The 18,733-nt window shown below is 40.6% G+C and overlaps 1 protein-coding gene across 12 annotated transcripts in view; it reads left to right on the forward strand.

Annotated features, from left to right (window-relative positions):
- MPDZ (multiple PDZ domain crumbs cell polarity complex component) overlaps nt 1-18,733 on the forward strand; it is a 1,044,214-nt gene that overhangs the window by 615,360 nt on the left and 410,121 nt on the right. For 4 of the 12 annotated variants that reach the window (XM_069238948.1, XM_069238956.1, XM_069238983.1 and 1 more), the window contains 3 exons: nt 1,345-1,428; nt 12,310-12,408; nt 13,919-13,990. The exons of 2 other annotated variants lie outside the window; for them this stretch is intronic. In XM_069238948.1, the coding sequence (XP_069095049.1) occupies nt 1,345-1,428; nt 12,310-12,408; nt 13,919-13,990 (255 nt within the window). The remainder of the gene's footprint in view (nt 1-1,344; nt 1,429-12,309; nt 12,409-13,918; nt 13,991-18,733) is intronic. 6 more of the 12 variants (XM_069238980.1, XM_069239019.1, XM_069238991.1 and 3 more) reach the window with 4 other exon arrangements.

Consider the following 18,733-nt stretch of genomic DNA (forward strand, 5'->3'; position numbering starts at 1 on the left):
TTGCTTGGGAGTTCCCCAATCTGAAGAGGTCCAACTCCCTTCACAACAAGCCTCTAGGGTGCAGTAAGCTGGCAGTGCAGAGACATTATGCATTGACATTTATTATCTGTAGTTTTAATTAAAGTTTAGATTGCTATTAACATTAGTCCCAGAAGACAACCTGATGTCGTCCCAAATAATACTAGTTTGTTTTAAACCAACATATTCATATTTTAGTAATGAATATCTGTGTGGAAAGAAGTTAAAAGGCTACCACAGTCTGAAGTGGCTTATAAGCATCAACTTGTTATGTTTTCCTTATACATTGTCAAATAGGATGGCATTTTCCAGTAGATCGTGTTCTGCACTGTTTTTCCTCTCTCAGTAGCATTATTAAAACCAGACAATGACAATTATTTTGTGGGAGCCAAAGGCACATTCAAACACACAGCACTTTAGACATCCTTATCAGATATTTTGAAAGCTGCCTTCTGCACAAGTGCCTTCCCATTTGCTAGCCTTACTGCCTCCAAGTCGGAATTCAAGGGTATGCAGATCTGGGAAGTGCAGATTATCTTGCCTCTTCCTCTTTTTGTTTACACCAATATCCCCTTAATAATAGGTTTGTGGGTAAATCTCAGAAATAGGGAATTACTCCTCATAATCTCTTTTGTATGATTTTGCGTCCAGTATATTACAACATAAAGCAAACCAGCTTTTATGCAGCTGCTGTATGCATGGGCGGGCCACAGTTTCTTGTACCTGTGCTGACAGGGACTCTACTGTAGTATCATGTATTCATTGATCATAATGTGCATGGTGCTTGTTGAGAAACCTGCTTTGTCTTCACAAGTGAACTGATTGTGGGGCATTTGAAAGCTGAGCCTTTTTAGATTGCTAAAGGGCTGAGGCTTTTCTGTATCAGTGAACAGTCATGAATATTTGAAAAAGCCAAAGTGTTAGACGATCCTTTTGTCATTGTTCTAGAAGTTTGAAATGAAAGATGCAAGGGCTCTACAGTTACAGTTAAGTAACATTTTCATTTTGATGAAGGTGTGCGGCCAGAGCAGAACCGTTAAGCGTGCTTAATGACAGAAAATAGGTTTGTATGAAAGAATACTATGTAGAGTTTCTGTGCTGTGTAAATCAAGACATAGAGGTTGTGCAGTACCATCTGACATATTTAATGATAATAGACCATTATTGCTGGATTGTTTTTTATGTCTTGCCTTCAGCACTTGCTGCTGAAATTCTGTGTTCCCTTTTATTCACTCAACTCTGTCACTTGAAACCCAGCTTCCTTTTTAGTTAGTCTGATCAAAATGTATAACTATTTACTCCTCATCTCCTGACTTTGTTTCCCAGCCGGAGTCTTTGCATTGCACTGCATCAGCCTCTGCTCTTAGTGGGCAGAGACCTCCTAATCCAATTTACCACCAGGCCTCTCAGGTAAAGTTGTGTGACCTCACTTCACTGACTGTTAATTATTTGGGTTTCCACTTGGTGCTTCCAATTTCTGTTGTTATGCATAAGAGTGATATTACCTTAAGAATACCTAGAAGGGGAGTTAAATGACTGCCAAATGAGCTTACTAGCTTGCTAGTTTTCATGTTCTGTATAATGGGTGTTTTGTTTTCAAATATAAGTCACTACTGGTGTATAAACAGGCCTTTAGTTTTACCTTCTCTCCTTTATGTATCATCGGTTGTATGACTTGTTTTTTAAGATGATGTTTATGTCCACGTTTTTGGAGTCTCAATAGAACACTGGGGTGCAGTAGATTAGTTATTGAAATGAACACATGCCACTTGAGAGCACCTTTTGACCACCCTGACAGCATTAATTGCAAACAATAGAAATCAGGCAGCTGATTCCTTTCATGTGAAAATGAAAGCAACTAGACAAATATGTTCATATTTATTTTTTCACCCGTTTTCTATGAAATAGAACATTTAGGGGATCATTACGACCCCGGCGGTCATTGTTATAGTGGTGGTAGTACCACCAACAGGCTGGCGGTACATAATATAACATTGGTGGTTTGGCAAAAGCCAAACCGCCAATGTACCACACCGACTGTCAAGGTGGTAACGACTGCCGGACTGGAGACTACAGTCTCCAGACCGGCGGCAGTCACTAGGCCACCCACAGTAATATGATCCCGCCCACTGCCATGGTTTCTGTGGCTTTTTTACTGCCACAGAAACCATGGCACTAGGCACTATCAGCACCAGGGAATTCCTTCCCTGGCACTGATAGGGGTCTCCCCTGCCCCCCTCTGCCTCCCCAGAGGCCTCCTTCACCCTCCCCTCCCCCTTCCGTCCCCCCAACATACACACACCTACATGCACAGACATACACACATGCATACCTACATTAACCCACGCATGCATACATCCATGCACACACACATCCACAGACACATTCAAGCACACATGCATTCACACATCACAACATACACGCACACTCTCATTCATGCGCACACGTATATCACACACCCCACACCCGCATGCACGCACAAAAACACCCCCCCCCCCCCACACACACACAACACCCTCCTCCCTTGTCGGAGAACCCGACGTACCTGCTTGCAGGGGGTCCTCCGGCAGGAGACGGGATGCGGCACTGCTGCCAGCATCAGCGTCCACCAGCAGAACAACGCCAGACCGTATCATGGGTCATGATACGGTCTGCGGCGGTCTACTGACGTGGTGCTGATGCTGGTAGCAAGGCCACCTTACCGCCATGACCGTAGCCGGAATTCCGGCTACGGTCATAATATGGCGGATGGTAGGTCGCCACGGCGACGGTCTTTTGGCACCCGTCGCCATGGCGGTAGACGGCATTTACTGCCTGTGTCATAATGAGGGCCTTAGTCTTGTGGGGTTGGACTGTAAGTTTCCAGGTTTTTCTTAGAAAACATTCATTGTTCCAGAATAGGACAAGGCTCATATGCCAAGTACCTTCACACATTTCTTGATAGTGAATAATAGCTATAAATAAATAAAAACATGGATGAAAAAGTTAAACAACTACTTCTTTTGTAAACTATCTCACTATCATCAATTGCATTAGATATTTTATCAGATACTTCTTTGTGTTATAAATACATGGTCATGCTCTAGTATAGATGGCGTCAATTGGCAGCAGTTCTTGGTCTGATAGTCAGTTTCACCTTATTACATGCCACAATACTTCAGAATGATTGCTCAAGCTAATAATTTTAGTATTAGGAAGAGGGTAAAGTGTCTTCATATTGTGAAAGGATTTGTGGCAATGGCATCTCCTAAAAACTCTGGGCATTATAAAGTGTCATTTCTCCTCATGTACATTGCCTGTCACATATTCTTGTTTCTGTTTTTTGTTTTTTGGAGCATAGAGGAACAGAGAAGCCAAAGTTCCATTTTAAGGGATTTGATGTTCCTAATTATCAAGCAAGAAGTTCCAGGATTAAATAGGTTCTTCTGTTATACCGCTTGCAAAGTATTATACATCCAAACTTAGGGCAGTTAACTGAAATCCTCTGTGTGCTTTGCACATTTTAACAATCAAGGGATAGTAGCATTAGTTCTGCAGTTCTAACATCCACACCAAATCTCCTTTCAAAGAAGGGGGTTGTCATTCTTCAAACAATGAGTAGAGTTAGACTGATCAAAAACAGTTTTTATTTTAATTTTTCTTTTTTTTGTTTTTAAATCATACTTTCCCACGTCCTGAAACTGTCAGATCACTTCAGATAGACAATCAATGAGTGAAGGAATTCACAGAACACAGGAGTCAATGAATATATAGTTAAATCTAATAAGACAATAATAAATGTTAGCAGAATGGGGGAATAACAACACAACTCGAGTGTGGCAAATGTTAACAGTGGAATTAATTTGGAGTACGTGAAATACTTCTTTCTGGGAGCAGAAACCGTAATTTTTCATAAGGAAACAAAAATTAACATTGTTTATATGGAATAATACACCAATCTCTGTACTAACGCTTATAATGCAAGCATGAGGAGACCCCAAAATCCCACTTAATATGCTCCCACTTTGTTTAGGCTTCCTTTCTATGCTCATTATTTCCTCATTTTATCCTGTCTGTTTACTTTTCAGCACACTCGTGCACCACTTTTCTTTGCCTCACTCTCACCGTTTTCATGATCTAGCCCCTTCTCTTTACAGAAACTGACATACAACAGTGTTTTTCGACTTTGCAACTTTGTATTTTGTTTAACTTTGCTAATGCAAAATATTTTGGTTGCGACATTTACACATTGTTAGTGCTCATACCATTACGAGTAATTGACTGCAACGTGGGAGAAAAGCCATTGCTCTGTGTTGTACAGTGCCTCCAGGTAGTCGTGCAGTGTCCTTTCATTCTTCAGAGGATGGTATTTTGAATTTGATGCAGATAGAAACAAAATGTAATGAAGTACCGCAATAACGGTATAGCTAATTTCGCAGTTAGTTAATAAGTCAGCAAAGTCTGGGAAATAATGAGTTTATCAAATCTAAGGTTTACCACTGTTATATGCCACTTTGCTATTTTCATTGAAGTGAACCCCAAAATGTGCTGCTGAAGCCAAGATGGGTATTGTTGTGGACATTCAGAGACTTGGGGCTGATTACGACCTTGGCGGATGGGACACTCCATCACAAATTTGACAGATATCCTGCCTGCCGGTTTACAAGTTCCATAGAATATTTGTAACATGGCGGGCGGGATATCGGCCACGTTTGTGACGGAGTATCCTATCTGCCAAGGTCGTTATCAGGCCCCTGGTCCTGTAGACAATCCATAATGTGAAGCCATCCACATTTGTATAATTAAGCAATTTCTGGACTGGGTAGTTGCTTGCATTAGAAATGATAACAAACTTTGTCCTGGTTGGGTTCATGTTGAAATAGGCCTTAGACATTTAGGGTTAAATGATAGTGAGTTACTTCTACGGAGTGATGTTCTGCCCCTATGTGGTATGGATTACCATCTTCATTCTTTTGGATTCTGACCTCCTTCTCTAGATCATGACTTCCAGATTTTCTATGTACGAAGTGAGAATCTCAGGCAAGAGTGTGGAGCGTTGGGGGGGTGCCTCAATTTTTGGGGATGCTCTCAGACCAAAAAAAGGTGTTCTGTGCCAGTTAGACTCCATTCTTCCAGTAAGATGTCAGGAAAATGCCATCAAATCCTATTCAGAGTGCTAGGATATCAAGAAATGCTTGATGATAACGACCGTGCCAGACGTTGCAAAAAGGCCAACCAGGACTTGAATGCTTGTTGTCACCATACTGAAGTGGGGCTTGTTGCCTGTATAGTATATCTGCAGAATATTGTTGGGCCTTATCTTATTGTTCTGTTATGTTATTTTAAGTTATGTTATTTGGATTTGAAAAGGGAAACTTATCACCTGAAGCGAATCTTGGTGCTAAATCTGGTATGTAGGTTGTCTGCCTGGTGTTAGTTGAAGAGCCAGGTCTTCAGCTTCTTGAGAATTTCAGAAGTGAGAAGAAGGCCCTTCTGTGTAGAGGGAGTTTGTTCCATGTTTTAGGTGTGAGGTAGGAGAAGGCTAGGCCTCCTGTTCTGCTTTTGCGTTTTCAAGGGGTGTGTGTGTGTGTGTGTGTGAGAGAGAGTGAGCCAGAGTGTAGGAGTCTGGTGGGATGGTGGAAGTGGAAGCAACAGTTGAGGTAAGCTGGACCAGTGTTGTGCAGCGTCTTGTATGCATGTGTTAGAAGTTTAAATTGGTAGCTCTTGTGTATCGGCAACCATTGGAGAACTTTGAGGTGTGGCGTTATGTGGATGCACCGTGGGAGGGCCAGGATTAGCCTAGTTGCAGCATTGTGTATGATCTGAAGACGATGAAGAAGGTGGTTGGATATTCCAGCATAGAGTGTGTTGCTGTAGTCTAGACCACTGATGACTAGGGCTGGAGTGGCAGTATGTCTGGTGCTCTTGGAGATCCTTTTAATGATTTTTCTGAGCGTGCAGAGAATGTAGAAACAGGAGGAGCTGACTGTGTTCACCTGTGAGGTCATCTTGAGTATAATCTCTAAGATTATTCCCCAGTTTTTTGCGTGGTTTGTGGGTGAAGTTGTTGGACCAAGTTATGAGGGCCACCAGGTGGAGTCTCAGGGGGAATTATTGTTTCCAAAGATTAACACTTCTGTCTTGTCCGAGTTGAGTTTCAAGGAGTTGGCTTTCATGCATTCTGCTTCTCAGATCATACGTTTGGTGAAGTCAGATCTGGTTGTGGGGGAGTTGTCCTACATCGAGAGGATGAGTTGTGTGTCTTCAGCATAGGAGATGATGGAGATGCTGTGAAATCTGATTACGTTGGTGATTGATGTCATCTAAATGTTAAACAGGGTGGGACTGAGGGACTCCACCAATTAAGTCCTTGGTCTCTGATGTGCGGAGATGGAATGTGTCTTGCTGAGTTGCCATGTGAGGATGGAGCATATCCGTTTGAGGGCTGGACTTTAGATGCATTTTGCGTGTAGTCTTTTGATGAGGCTGGAGTGTGATATGGTATTGAATGCAGCTGAGAGGTCCAGCATTATGAGGGTGTCGGTTTTTCCTTGGTCCGGTAGGGTGCGGATCACATCTGTGGTGGCAGTGAGTGCTGTTTTCGTTCTGTGGTTACTTCAAAAGCCGGATTGGGAATGGTCAAGAACATTGTGGGTGATGGTGGTTTTGCACGTCCTGAGGATCACCAGCTGGAGTCCCAGGACGAGTTTTTCCAAAGATTAGCACTTCTGTCTTGTCCGAGTTGAGTTTCAAGGAGTTGGGTTTCATGCATTCTGCTTTGCAAATTGTGCGTTTGGTGAAGTCGAATCTGGTAGTGGGCGACTTGTCTCATATTGAGAGGATGAGCTGCATATCATCAACGTAGGAGATGATGGAGATGCCGTGAGATCTGATGACGTCGGTGAGTGGTGTCATGTAAATGTTCAACAGGCTGGAGCTGAGAAACGATCCTTGAGGGTCTCTGCAAATGAAGTCCTTGGGCTCTGATGTGCAGAGAGGGGAGTCTGACTGTGAGCTCTCCCTGTGAGGAAGGAGCATAGCCATTTGAGGGCTGGACCTTGGATCCCTTTTACATGTAGTCTTTTGATTAGACTGCAGTGTTATTGGTATCGAATGCAGCTGAGAGGTCCAGCAGTATGAGGGCAGAAGTTGTTCCTTGGTCGGGTACGGTGCAGATCACATCCATGACAGCAATGAATTCTGTTTCCTTGCTGTGGTTACTTCGAAAGGTTGATTGGGAGTGGTCAAGAAGATTGTGGAGTTCCAGGTGGTTGGTGAGTTGTTGGTGGATTGCCTTCTCTAACACCTTTGCTGGGTATGGCAGAAGGGAGATGGGACAGAAGTTGCTCAGTTTGTTGAGGTCTGCCGGTGTTTTTTTGAGGATGGATGTAATTGCAGCATGCTTTCTGTCGTTCGGGAAGGTTGCAGACTCGATGGAGAAGTTGATGATGTGATTGTAGATATGATGTGGACATGGGTCTGTAGGGGCCCCGTAGTAGACTGTTTTCGTGATTGAAGTGGTGTCTTGCTCAGTGAGTGTTCTCCAGTTGGTTAAGTGTCTTTCTGAGCGGTATTTGGGCAGCTTGCTGATAATGTCCTCAGGGCTCTGGTTTTTTTCATACTTATTGTAGATCGCTTCAATTTTGCTGTTGAAGAAGTTTTAAAGGTTGTCACTGAGTTCCTGGGAAGGGGTAATGGAGCTGACTATGGCTTCTGGGGTGGTAAATTGATTGATGATTTCAAAAATCTCTTTGTCGTTGTTAGAACTGGTTTTGATCCAGTCCATGAGGGATCTTCTCTTGGTGTCTCTTAGGAGGTGGTGGTGGTGTCTGAGGGTGGCCTTGCAGATTGTTCTGGCTTCAGCGTTGTGGTTCTAGCTCCATTTCCTTTCCAGCTGTGTGCAATATCTTTTGGAGTCCCGGAGTTCTTCTGTATACCAGGAGGCCTGTTTGATGGTTCTGCAGGGTTTGTGAGTTTTGATGGGTGCCAGAGTCTCAACAGAGAGATCTACTAGCTGTAGTTAGTGATGTCCTTGGCTAGGTTGTTGGTGGCGTTGGGATGGTCTGTTTTGTGTGTGCAGTACAAGTCAGTTTCCGATATTCTACTCCAGTTCCATATGGTTTGGTTGATGTTGATGGGAGCTTTGGCTTGTGGCATGAATATTTAAAAATGGATGAGGTAGTGGCCAATCTATGTGACTGCAGATATGGAGTGGTAGCTGATGCTGTTGCAGGGGACAAAGATTTCATCTGAAATCTCTCCTGCATTGTGTGTAGGGTCCATGATGAGATTGGAAATGCCTATGTTGAATAGACATTCTAAAAGGTGATTGAGCAATTATTGTAGGGATCTTCCAGGTGGAAATTGAAATCACAAAGGAGTAGGAAGTCCTAGGAGTTGATGGTGAGGGGTTGATGAAGTCTGAGATGAGGTTGCTGAAGTTCCCTCATTGACCGGGTGGTCTGTAAGCCAGTGTGCCCTTCAGGGGTGGGGCAGTTGTTGGTTTGTAGGTTGAAGTGCATGTGTTCCAGGAGAGGGTTTGTGGTAGGTGTGCATTTGAGGATGTCTTTGTATATGATGATGAGTCCCCCTCCGGGTCTGTGGAGCTGAGTGCACATTTTTTTTATCATGCTGAAACGGCCACAGCAGTGTAGGGAGAAGAGGTGGGGTCCATCTAGATTTTCATTAGGAAGAGGTCTGGTGCGCGCTGCTCCTGAGCAGTCCCAAATTTTGATAGCGTGCTTTATGTGAAGTTTATTTGCAACACTCTTCTCAGTGCTTTTCCAGGCATGCCAGATTAGTGATAAGGTGGTAGTTAAAAAGATCCCCGTGGTTCAGGGTTTGCTCTTTGAAGGATAGCAGGATCTGTCCAGCTGTGAGAGCATCCGGAAGGGATGCAATGATGATGGTAAGTAAAGGGGTAAGTTTTTCTTCAGATATCTCCTTACAATTGATTCAGCATGATGTCAACAGCATAAGAATTGGCATTGACAGACCAGGAACTGGTTGGACAAATGTGAAACTTAGATGATCTGGAAGTGTTACATAGTGGCAGTGATTTATGCTTTTGGATTTTGTCTGTCTTGGCCTTGACTAAGTTGCAATTGGCTTTTGTCAGGAGTGGATGATTATGGGGGTGTTTGTGAAATTTACCAATGTATTGCCTATGTAGGGGACTATGCTGTGAATTTAACCCTGCCTAATTTAAAAAAAACTATTTCAGTTAAATGAAATAGAGGTGAGGAAACACATCCTCTACCGCAATTACTTAAAAAATGATCTCTGATCACTTTATGTAATATATTTTTATATTGACGCATATGTTTAATGAGAGAAAGACCAATAAAGAGTACTTAATAGAGCATCTATTGATTGGCTGTCCCCCATTAAGTAGCAGTCTCTCCAAATAGATATTTGCATATTCAACCTCCATTCGCTATTTAAAAAAGTCTTATCGGCATGTATTCAATTTGAAGAATATAAATAGATCCAGAGAAAACCCAGTCTGATCAAGAGATGCTGTCTACGCTTTCTACTCATTTAATTTAATTTAAAATAAATGTATATAGGCATCCACGTGAGTTTAACAATTAAAACATTTCTGTTTCACAGATAGGTATAAAAATGTGAAATCATAAAACAGATTCCATGATTTTGAAAAATACATCAATCAATATAGCAGTTCATCATGCTTTATACATTATGATACAATAAAAGGACACTAAAGAAAACACTCACATACAAATACAGACAACATTAGAATATGTGCAAAAAGCTCTTTAAAAATTTAAACAGCTAAAAACAGACTTTCTCATTTGGGGCTCTCATAAAGCAATATAATATCTTCATGCTTTGTAATGTTAACATTTACTGTGATTGGTACTATAAAATGTCTTCTCCCCACATTCAATGATGGACAAGTATTCAAAATGAACAATAAATCGTCAATGCTGCTTTATATAGTTTACAAATTGAAGACCTCATAAAATCACCTTGCCACTTTCCTGTCAAGGAGCTGAGAGGCAAATTTCCTAATCTTAAAATAATATACATCGTTTGACATTATGATGAATAGCAAGCAAAAGGTTGTTGGGCATTACCAGTGTACAGATTTACTGGAAAATGTTTGTATAACTTAAGCTTCTCACAGTACCACAGATCCTGTTATTTGCTCAACCGAATAATCTTTGTTTTAAAAAATAGGCTTAAATGCCCGGACCCAGTTTTTCAGAAGATCACACTACAACTTTGGTAAATTTTCTACACAACATTACTCAAAAGGGCCTTCTGTGTGAGAGGTTTACATCGTTTTCAGTCTTGACTTATGCCAGAAGAAGAAACCATTACCTCACAGGCTACCTCAAAATCATCACCCCCATAAAACAACATCAGTTTGCTAGCTTTTATTACATGAATAATAATTCTGAACAGCTACATTTATTTTTCTCTTGAGCCTTAGTTTACACCCAACAGCACACGTTAACACCTTTCCACAGTTTAGTAGCTGTTTGGGTACATCAACTAAGAAGTAATTGTTGAGGTCCCTTTTTGGTAATTCAGGATACTCTGTCAGTACATTGTGATAAAATGCAAGAAAACATGCATTATATAGTAGTGATATTTTATTTTTGTATATAAGAACAAACTTGACTTGAGGAAATAAATTCCAGCCAGGAGCTAGATCAATATTACACAAAAGACATACAGGTAAAGTCCTTATTTGAGAACTGTAATAGTGGAATACGTTGCATCAAGTAAATATTTTTGATCTGTTAAGGACCATATGGTTTTATTGGCTGCAACACAGAAGTGAAGTGCAGAGCTAATGTATGCAGTTTAGGTTCACTTTCATCAGTGATATAAGCTGATGATATTATACAGTCAATCACTTTCACAATATTGTGTCTAGCCAGAAATAATAACTTTATATGCATTATAAAAGATGTAGCACTTATAAAAGACTGTTTTGTTCCGGAGAGTGGTATTGTTGCACAATTTAATGAGAAATATATTTGGCTTCCAATTTATGCTTTGTTGCTTGGTGGGTTTTTCTTATTTTATAGTGTTTTACTCCACAGGGTTCCTCTTCGTCTAGGATAGCTGAAGACCTTGCCTCCACTGTTATAATCTCTCATCGGACTATTCAAATACCACATGCATTGCCACAATGTATAAAGAAAAAACAACAGTTACACATAATAAAATGTCACTCTAAATTGAGTTGTGCTTAACTAAAGATTTTGTACTCTGAAATAGCCCTTTTTCAAAGATCAGCACTTTTTAGTGTCCTCAATGCAACCATCAACAGAGGAAGATCCTGTAGATTTCCAGACTCAAGATTCCTCTTTTAGTCACTGCCACATCACTCAGTCAGAATTCCATGTAATTCCATGTAAAATTAAAAGAATTCACATCAAAAGAAGAAAGGGTACATTTTGAGGTCTGAAGTAAACATTATGAGTAAACATAATGAGAAAGTTGTCTGATCAATATATTTTTATTCTAATTCATGTCTAACAAAGATGTAAATCGTTTTACTTTATTTTCCAGTGCATCGAAACCTTCATTGATATAACTGTGATCGATTACAATATTTCTTAAAGTATTTCAAGACTTAAATATAAATCACCTTCTTTGAAGGCGTTATAAGTGCATTTTATTTACTTGACAGCATTGACTACTAGGCTTAATGTTTCTACTTTTACTTATCATGTTTGTCTTCAAGACTAGGTTCTTACGGGAAAAATTATTGGATGGTATGGGAAATATGTATTGGGGTTGTGTGCAACACAATGCAAATTGTACTTAGGCCAATATTTATAGTTTTTTAGCACCACATTTGCATCATTTTTTTGACGCAAATGCCCCGCAAACTTACAAAGTACAATTATATTTTGTAAGTTTGCTCTGCTTTTGTGTCAAAAAATGATGCAAATGTGGCGCTAAAAAAAGTATAAATATGGGCCTTAATGTGATGGGTAATTTGATTGATATGATATATTTTGAAGAAGAGAGAAGGATCCAGGTGATTCAGATAGAATCATCCACTTTTTCGTTGCCATCTCAAAAACAGTAGAAAATATTACATACTTCTGGCTTTAAGCTTTGAGTTTGTGGACAGATTCCTTTTATCATAACAATCATTTATGGATGTACATATCATTTTAAAATCAAGTTTTGCAACACAAAAGCCGTGAAGAAACATCTGTAACTCTAACTCTGTCTTTGTAGAGGGCAGTTTATTCTGTCATAAGTGTGTATTTCTGTGGTTGTCATGTGCTCGGCCACGCTTACTGTATGCTTTTCTTTTAGAGAAAAACCTTGCCTTTTCTGCAATCCAGCTCTTTCGCTAAACCTGCCTTCAGCAGCACTAATCCATTGGATGACTCTCGTCTGTTGAACACTAACCAGGTTGGATGATGATTGATTGTTTTGTGATTGGTTATGGCATGTTACTTTTAGTCAATTGCTTTGTTGTGCTTGCATTTGTTGCTATTGCATATTGTCAATGTATACGATGTTGAATTCCCTGTATGACATTTCTTTTGATTTTAGTTTGTATTTTAATTTTCATAAGTGCCTTTGAATAGAAGTATGTGTTGTGAAGAGTGTGATTAACAATGTTTATACAAAAATATGTGGGGCATGCAGTGCCATATGAAAGAGGATTTAAGGAAATAAAGATTTTTGGTTAGAATTTACAATGGCTTTTATTGATGTATATCTTTCAAGTGCTGGTAGCTTATAATGCACTTTAGATATTGTGAACCATTACCTATCATGCACATTTCTTGATTTATGTTATTCTTTACTGTTACTTTAACTTAATCCTATATTTATTTTGTAATACTACATTTCATTTCAGCATATATAATTCATGGCAACCAAAACACATGCTCTTATTCCTTACAGCTGTGCCTTTTGATATAGAACAAGTATTAAACATACCATTGATAACTTCTGATTGCTTTTTACTTGTCTGTGTAATCAGATTGGAGGAGTATTGTGGCATATCCCCAGCCATAAATGTGTCCTGATTTGAAAGACACAGTGATTAGGTGCACATTATATTTTACAACACAGCAGTGTGCTTTCCTATCGTAGAAATTAGGAATGTTTTCAGGGAGGGGACAAAATGATTGCTTTGACGGATGTTTGCTTATTCAGTTTTCTCTTTGCGGGGAGGTGAAAACAGGTGTGCAGGCTTGCTTGTAGTGGAATTGGCATATGAGGTCATGCAGCCCCCTCACAATATGCTTGGTGATTTATGCAGGAGGCTAGAGACATTGTGTGCTCATGCACAGGGTAATGTGCAGCACCCAGTCACAGAACGGTGGCATTGCCATCTGCTCTGTCTTTGGTCTTGAGGCCTCCCCCAGATTTGCAATGAAGCCCTTACAGCTCCACTACATGAAAGTGCATGGTGCAGATGCAAACTTTATATGCCACATTTTGGGTTGTTGACATTTAGTCCCTTCCCATAGATCCTGTCTGTTTCTGTAAATAAATTATGTGAATAGACAGAGGATTCCCTAATTTGAATTTGGCCCCTCTCCATTCAAGTGACCGAATTTGGTCTTTGAATGCATGCATTTGAAAACATCCACTGCACATTGAGTATTACAAAAGGTGCCTTAAATCTGGCTAATGGACCACTTGTTGAGAGACCCAGCTCCAGTTATCAGTGTCTGACATACTAAATATAGCAGCTTTTCAATAGTTGAATCATCCTAAAAGAATATGTTCATTTGAGTGTTGCTTTTATTTAATCCTTGCCTTCCAAGTACAATTTCAGAATCCACATAGGAATATTTTTTATGTGTTATTACATATTTTTGGTTAATATTTCAAAGAAAGGTACAAATTATTAATGCTGTTTGTTATCAGAGATTTTAGATAACACCTGTTTCTGTTGCTGTAGGATGCACTGAAAGCTGGTAGAATTGCCTTCCGTTGCTCCCCACATAACCCTTTTTCTCCCATACCATTTAAGGTTCGTGTTCCTAACAACTTTTCATTTTCATTGTGCTATGTACCACTTCTACGATCCACCCAATGCCTTGCTCTCCCATTCTGTGACGTGAAGTGGTGCTTCATATTTTCTGTTGTTTCATTGCATGATTGTGGATTTTTCGTTGTTCGTGGTTTCCTAAGAGAAAGGTACATTTGTGATGGCACAAATGTATGTAGCTATGTGCTATCTCTGATCGTAAGTTTCGAAGATGTTAGCGCTGTGCTGTTGTTGGTGCAGAAATTCAGATATTGATTAATCATTTACAAAAGGACTTACGTTCACTGAACACATTTGAATTAGTGTTATATAAATCCCACAAATCCAGTAACATTTTAAATCCTATCCAGTATCAGAAGGCTGTTTTCAATATAACTTCCTAATTTGGGATGGATAAATTAAAATAAAAAGGATAGATTGAAATGCCCATACCATGGTCTGTGTTTTGATGGAGCTGGAAAGTATATGAAATAGCATGCAGTGAATAGTTATCAGATAACAACCTCACTCCTGGTTAGGTTTCATGTTTTTGTATTTAAAACATAGCAATATTTTAAGACACATTCAGAAATTATGCAATCTCCCAATACTCCCTATTATAAAAAAAAAGATTTGAGACTGTAAAAGATGGTTTATGAAGTATCAGAAGTTGATATGTTGTCCCACAAGATGTCCGCCTACTGTTGCTTGTGAAATAAATTTCAGTATTTAGGATGTGTTTCTTTTATAGTAGTTTGTGATAATTCCATAGCCCTCAGTTTGCCACACGATCTGAATAGAATGTTCTTTTTCGGTCCACAGGAGAATCTGTTGCATTAATTGCATCATCAGTTATTCATCCAAACCCTAAAGCAATGGTGTAAATATGAATGAGAACAGACATTGACATTCCAACAACCTTACTCAGTATTTTACCATGACATATTGCTAAAAGTGTAAGGTTTTGAACAGATGCTCTTACTTGAACTTGTCACAAATTCTGGCTATGTATTCCACCCTATACCCTCTTGAACGATTCTTGAGATCTTCATAAATAAGCTTGTAGACCATTTAGTAAGAGGACCAACTTGAGGTACATTTTGTTAGATGAATAAATACAGTACTCACACCTGGAACATATATGTTTGCACTATGGGGGGAAATCCCTGGTGAAAAAGAGGGGGAGACTTGTCTTGAATTTCATTTGTGTGAACCTTAAAAGTAGGTCAGCAGCAAAAAACTGTATTTCTGGATTTACTTAAAAGATTTAATGTTGTAGATATAAATTAATTTTTTTACTATGATCATCTGTTTGAAAAGTGGTGCTCTGCTTACATACACGTTAAAATATTCCTTAACTGAATTTGAAAAAGGTTTCTAAAGAAACACAGAAACAGTTCACCTCATGAATAATATGAGGTTACTCTGGGAATGGAGAAGCAATGGTCTGCAGAACAACACTGAAGCTATGACCAATATGCAGAAGGCTGGCTCTCTATGTAGTGTGCAAAGCTAGGCACACTGTGCAGGGGGTCGAGACAACCACACAGTTCCTTGAGGTGTCCTTGGAGTGTCGAGGTCGCAAGGGGTGAGGGACCGTTAGTGCACAGCAAGTTCTTTGTTGCAGGGCACAGGGCGGCCGGGTGCAGAGCAAATAAGTGAGCCAGGAGCTGTGTGCAAAAAGATGCCCTTTGAATCTGGAGGTAAGTTGCTTCAAGGGTCGTTTGCTGGACATAAGGTCACTCAGGTGGGAGGTCCAAGGTGTTCCTGAAGTCTCTTGACTGGGGATTCCTCCTGGTCCTTTTTCAGCCCTGGGCAGGCTGGTTTTCCAGGTGCCCGACGTCAGCTGACCAATACCCAGGGTATTGGCACAGTTCAACCACTTGAGGGTGCAGTGCCACCAAACTTGGCACACTTGCAGGGTTTGTCCCCGTAGACTTTGGTGTGTCGTCCGGTCTAGCCTGCGGCTTCCAGTTCAGGAGTTAGCAGCTAGTCTGTGAAGTGACCCTCACTGGTTTCTTCTTGTTGCAGAGTGGTACCTCCACTCTGGAGGGACTTATTGGGTGATTTTTGAAGCCTGGAGGTCATCTGGGGTTCTTTAGAGTTTTTCCAGTTGTCCAGTAGCTCCTCAGTGGCGATTGTCAGGTCCTGGGTGCAGCAGGTAGGGTTTGGCACCTTTTCTTTGTGCAGCAGGTCCACAGTTCTCGTACATTGGATCTTCTTTGTGCTGGTCTTCTTTTTGTCCATCGAATCTGATTACCTAATCCAAAGGTGACCACTAACTACTAAATTTAGTGGGCTTTCTAGGGGGAGCTTGGTAGGTTCCAATGGGTCACCTACCTTTGGGTGGCTACACCCAGTATAGTGACCACTCCCTGTGGGAAGGGTCATTTCCCTATCCCTGAGTGGCTATTTTCTTTCTAAGAGGGAGAAAAATAAAATGGAGGGTCCACCTCGCAGGCAACACCTTAGGGGTTGTGCGTACCAGTTTGGGCCACTCCTCCTACTCCTTGGGTAGTTTCCCGCCTTTGCTCCTGCCAAAAGGAGAGGTTTGCAAAGAGGTTGACATCTGCTGCTCGCAGCAGGCCTGGGGGTCGAGTTTCTAAGGCGGTAAGCCCTTTGAAGCCAGGGCAGTGCACTTTCCTGATGAAGGGCATTGTTCTGCGAACCAGAGAGACAGACCTCTCCCCCAAGGTTTGTAGATCGGGTCTAGATAGAACCAGTCAGAAACCACGCCAGGGTAGTTAGCTTTTGCTTGGGGCACCTGTAAGGTGACCCCTGGGTACATTTGGGATGAATCTAATACTGGTACCAGTTTGGAGTTTTTCATTCGGAGTTCAGTTCATTTAAAAAACTTTATTTGGCAGATACAAAGTAGCCATAAAAGTACAAACAATAAATAGATAAAACAATCAACACAGACCCAGCCAAGTTTATAGTGGCAATTATCATAAAAAATTAAAAACAATTAGAGCGAACAAAACAGCACAATCACTCACTCATATCCAGATTTTGCAAATGCTAAAAACTGAAGCCTTCCCTAGCATGAATGGCATTTCTGATATATTGTGCCACCCTATAGCACACATAGGAGTTATTTAAATTTAATAGAATTTCCAGTGGCACTAACTATACCCTTATATTATATTCTGTAAAAAGGGGTTTAGAGTAAAAAATCTTAAGGCGCTCATAAAGTTTACAGAATACCATAAAGTGCAGAGTGCTCTGTTTACTAGCCCCATCACAGGGTCAGCTATCCAACTCATGGGGACAGTACCTCATCCTGGGAAATGCTACTAAGTGGTGCACTATTCCCAATCTGAGCCTTGTCAGGACAAACTGATGCCTCATATTAGTAACCCCTGATATATATATCCTTCTCTGCCTGCCCCCAGGGAAAAGGACATATATATACCAACAGTAGATTTTGTCATTTCGGTAGTTTTCCTGCCATCCAGCATGTATTGCAGAAAGGTATCCTTAATGAATTTCTTTGGGAATGTCAACACTTGCTTTGGGTCCAAGTTTGTAATTATATAGAACAGAGTTTTAAAAGAAGAATCAATATAGGCAAGCTAAAGAATATATAAGGCATTATCCAGTTTTAAACAGTCTAAGTTGTTTAATAAAAATAGTTTCATCCTTGGACCAGATGCTGCACCATAGGAGCACAGGGCTCAGCTGCAACACATCCTCCAGATATTTGAGACCCACCTCCTGATGTACAATCCAGTTAGATGCGGAGGTAGGTAGACATAACAGCCGTTTTAGAAAACGATTTTCCTCTATTTGCAAAGTGGTACTTTTAACATGGCCCCACACTCCTGCTCCGTAAACTACCGTAGATAAAACTTAAGCCCTGTAAATATCCACCATGGGTGTTTGATACCCTAATTTGCTAGCAAATCTAAAAATAGCATAAGAGTTCCTTTGCATGTCATCCCTTCCTGAGTGAATATGATGTTCCCATGATCCATTATTTGTAAACAGAACACCCAGATAGCTGAAGGAACTAACAGTATTGATCTGTGTATTCTGGATATCAAAACTCCTACATTTTTTTGCCTTTTGCCCACAGGCCATAGTAAAGGTTTTGGATTTATTGATCACCATACACTTTGATGTGATAAACTGCTCAAAGCCATTCATTAGTTTCTGAAGTCCCACTGGGGTCCTGGAGATCAAGACTGCATCAGCCGCGCATTGTAACACCGATATAGGGTGCCCTGCATAGTAAGTTTGGGTCTGCCTGAATGACCTGCAGGAAGTTATCCACCCCATTGATGAATAGAGAGAACAATAACGGGGCAAGGACACAACCTTGGTGAATGCCTCTTCCAATCTTATAAGGGGTGGTGCATTCTCCCATTGGAACAAAACAGACTTTACATGTTAAATGTTTGTATAGACAGGCCAAGAAGTCAATAATATACCTTGGGGCACCCATTTATAAAAGTGTAGGTCACAGAAGGGCATCCTCTACTAAATCAAAGGCGTCACTGAGGTCCAGAAAACAGAGATATAGTGCCCCTACTTTAGCCTTTGTATATTTCCCTATCAGCAGGTCAAGATTGACACATTGCCCAATGGTACCTAATCCTTTCCTGAACCTGAACTGGACAAGAGCGAGGATATTATTATCCAATGCCCATTCATTGTGTCTTTCCAGTAGAACCTTACTTGGGACTTTGATAGATGAGTCCAGCAGTGATAATGGACGATAGTTTTTGGGGTGTCATTTATCTC

The sequence above is a fragment of the Pleurodeles waltl genome, chromosome 1_2 (assembly GCF_031143425.1).
Source record: "Pleurodeles waltl isolate 20211129_DDA chromosome 1_2, aPleWal1.hap1.20221129, whole genome shotgun sequence".
Classification (NCBI taxonomy): domain Eukaryota; kingdom Metazoa; phylum Chordata; class Amphibia; order Caudata; family Salamandridae; genus Pleurodeles; species Pleurodeles waltl.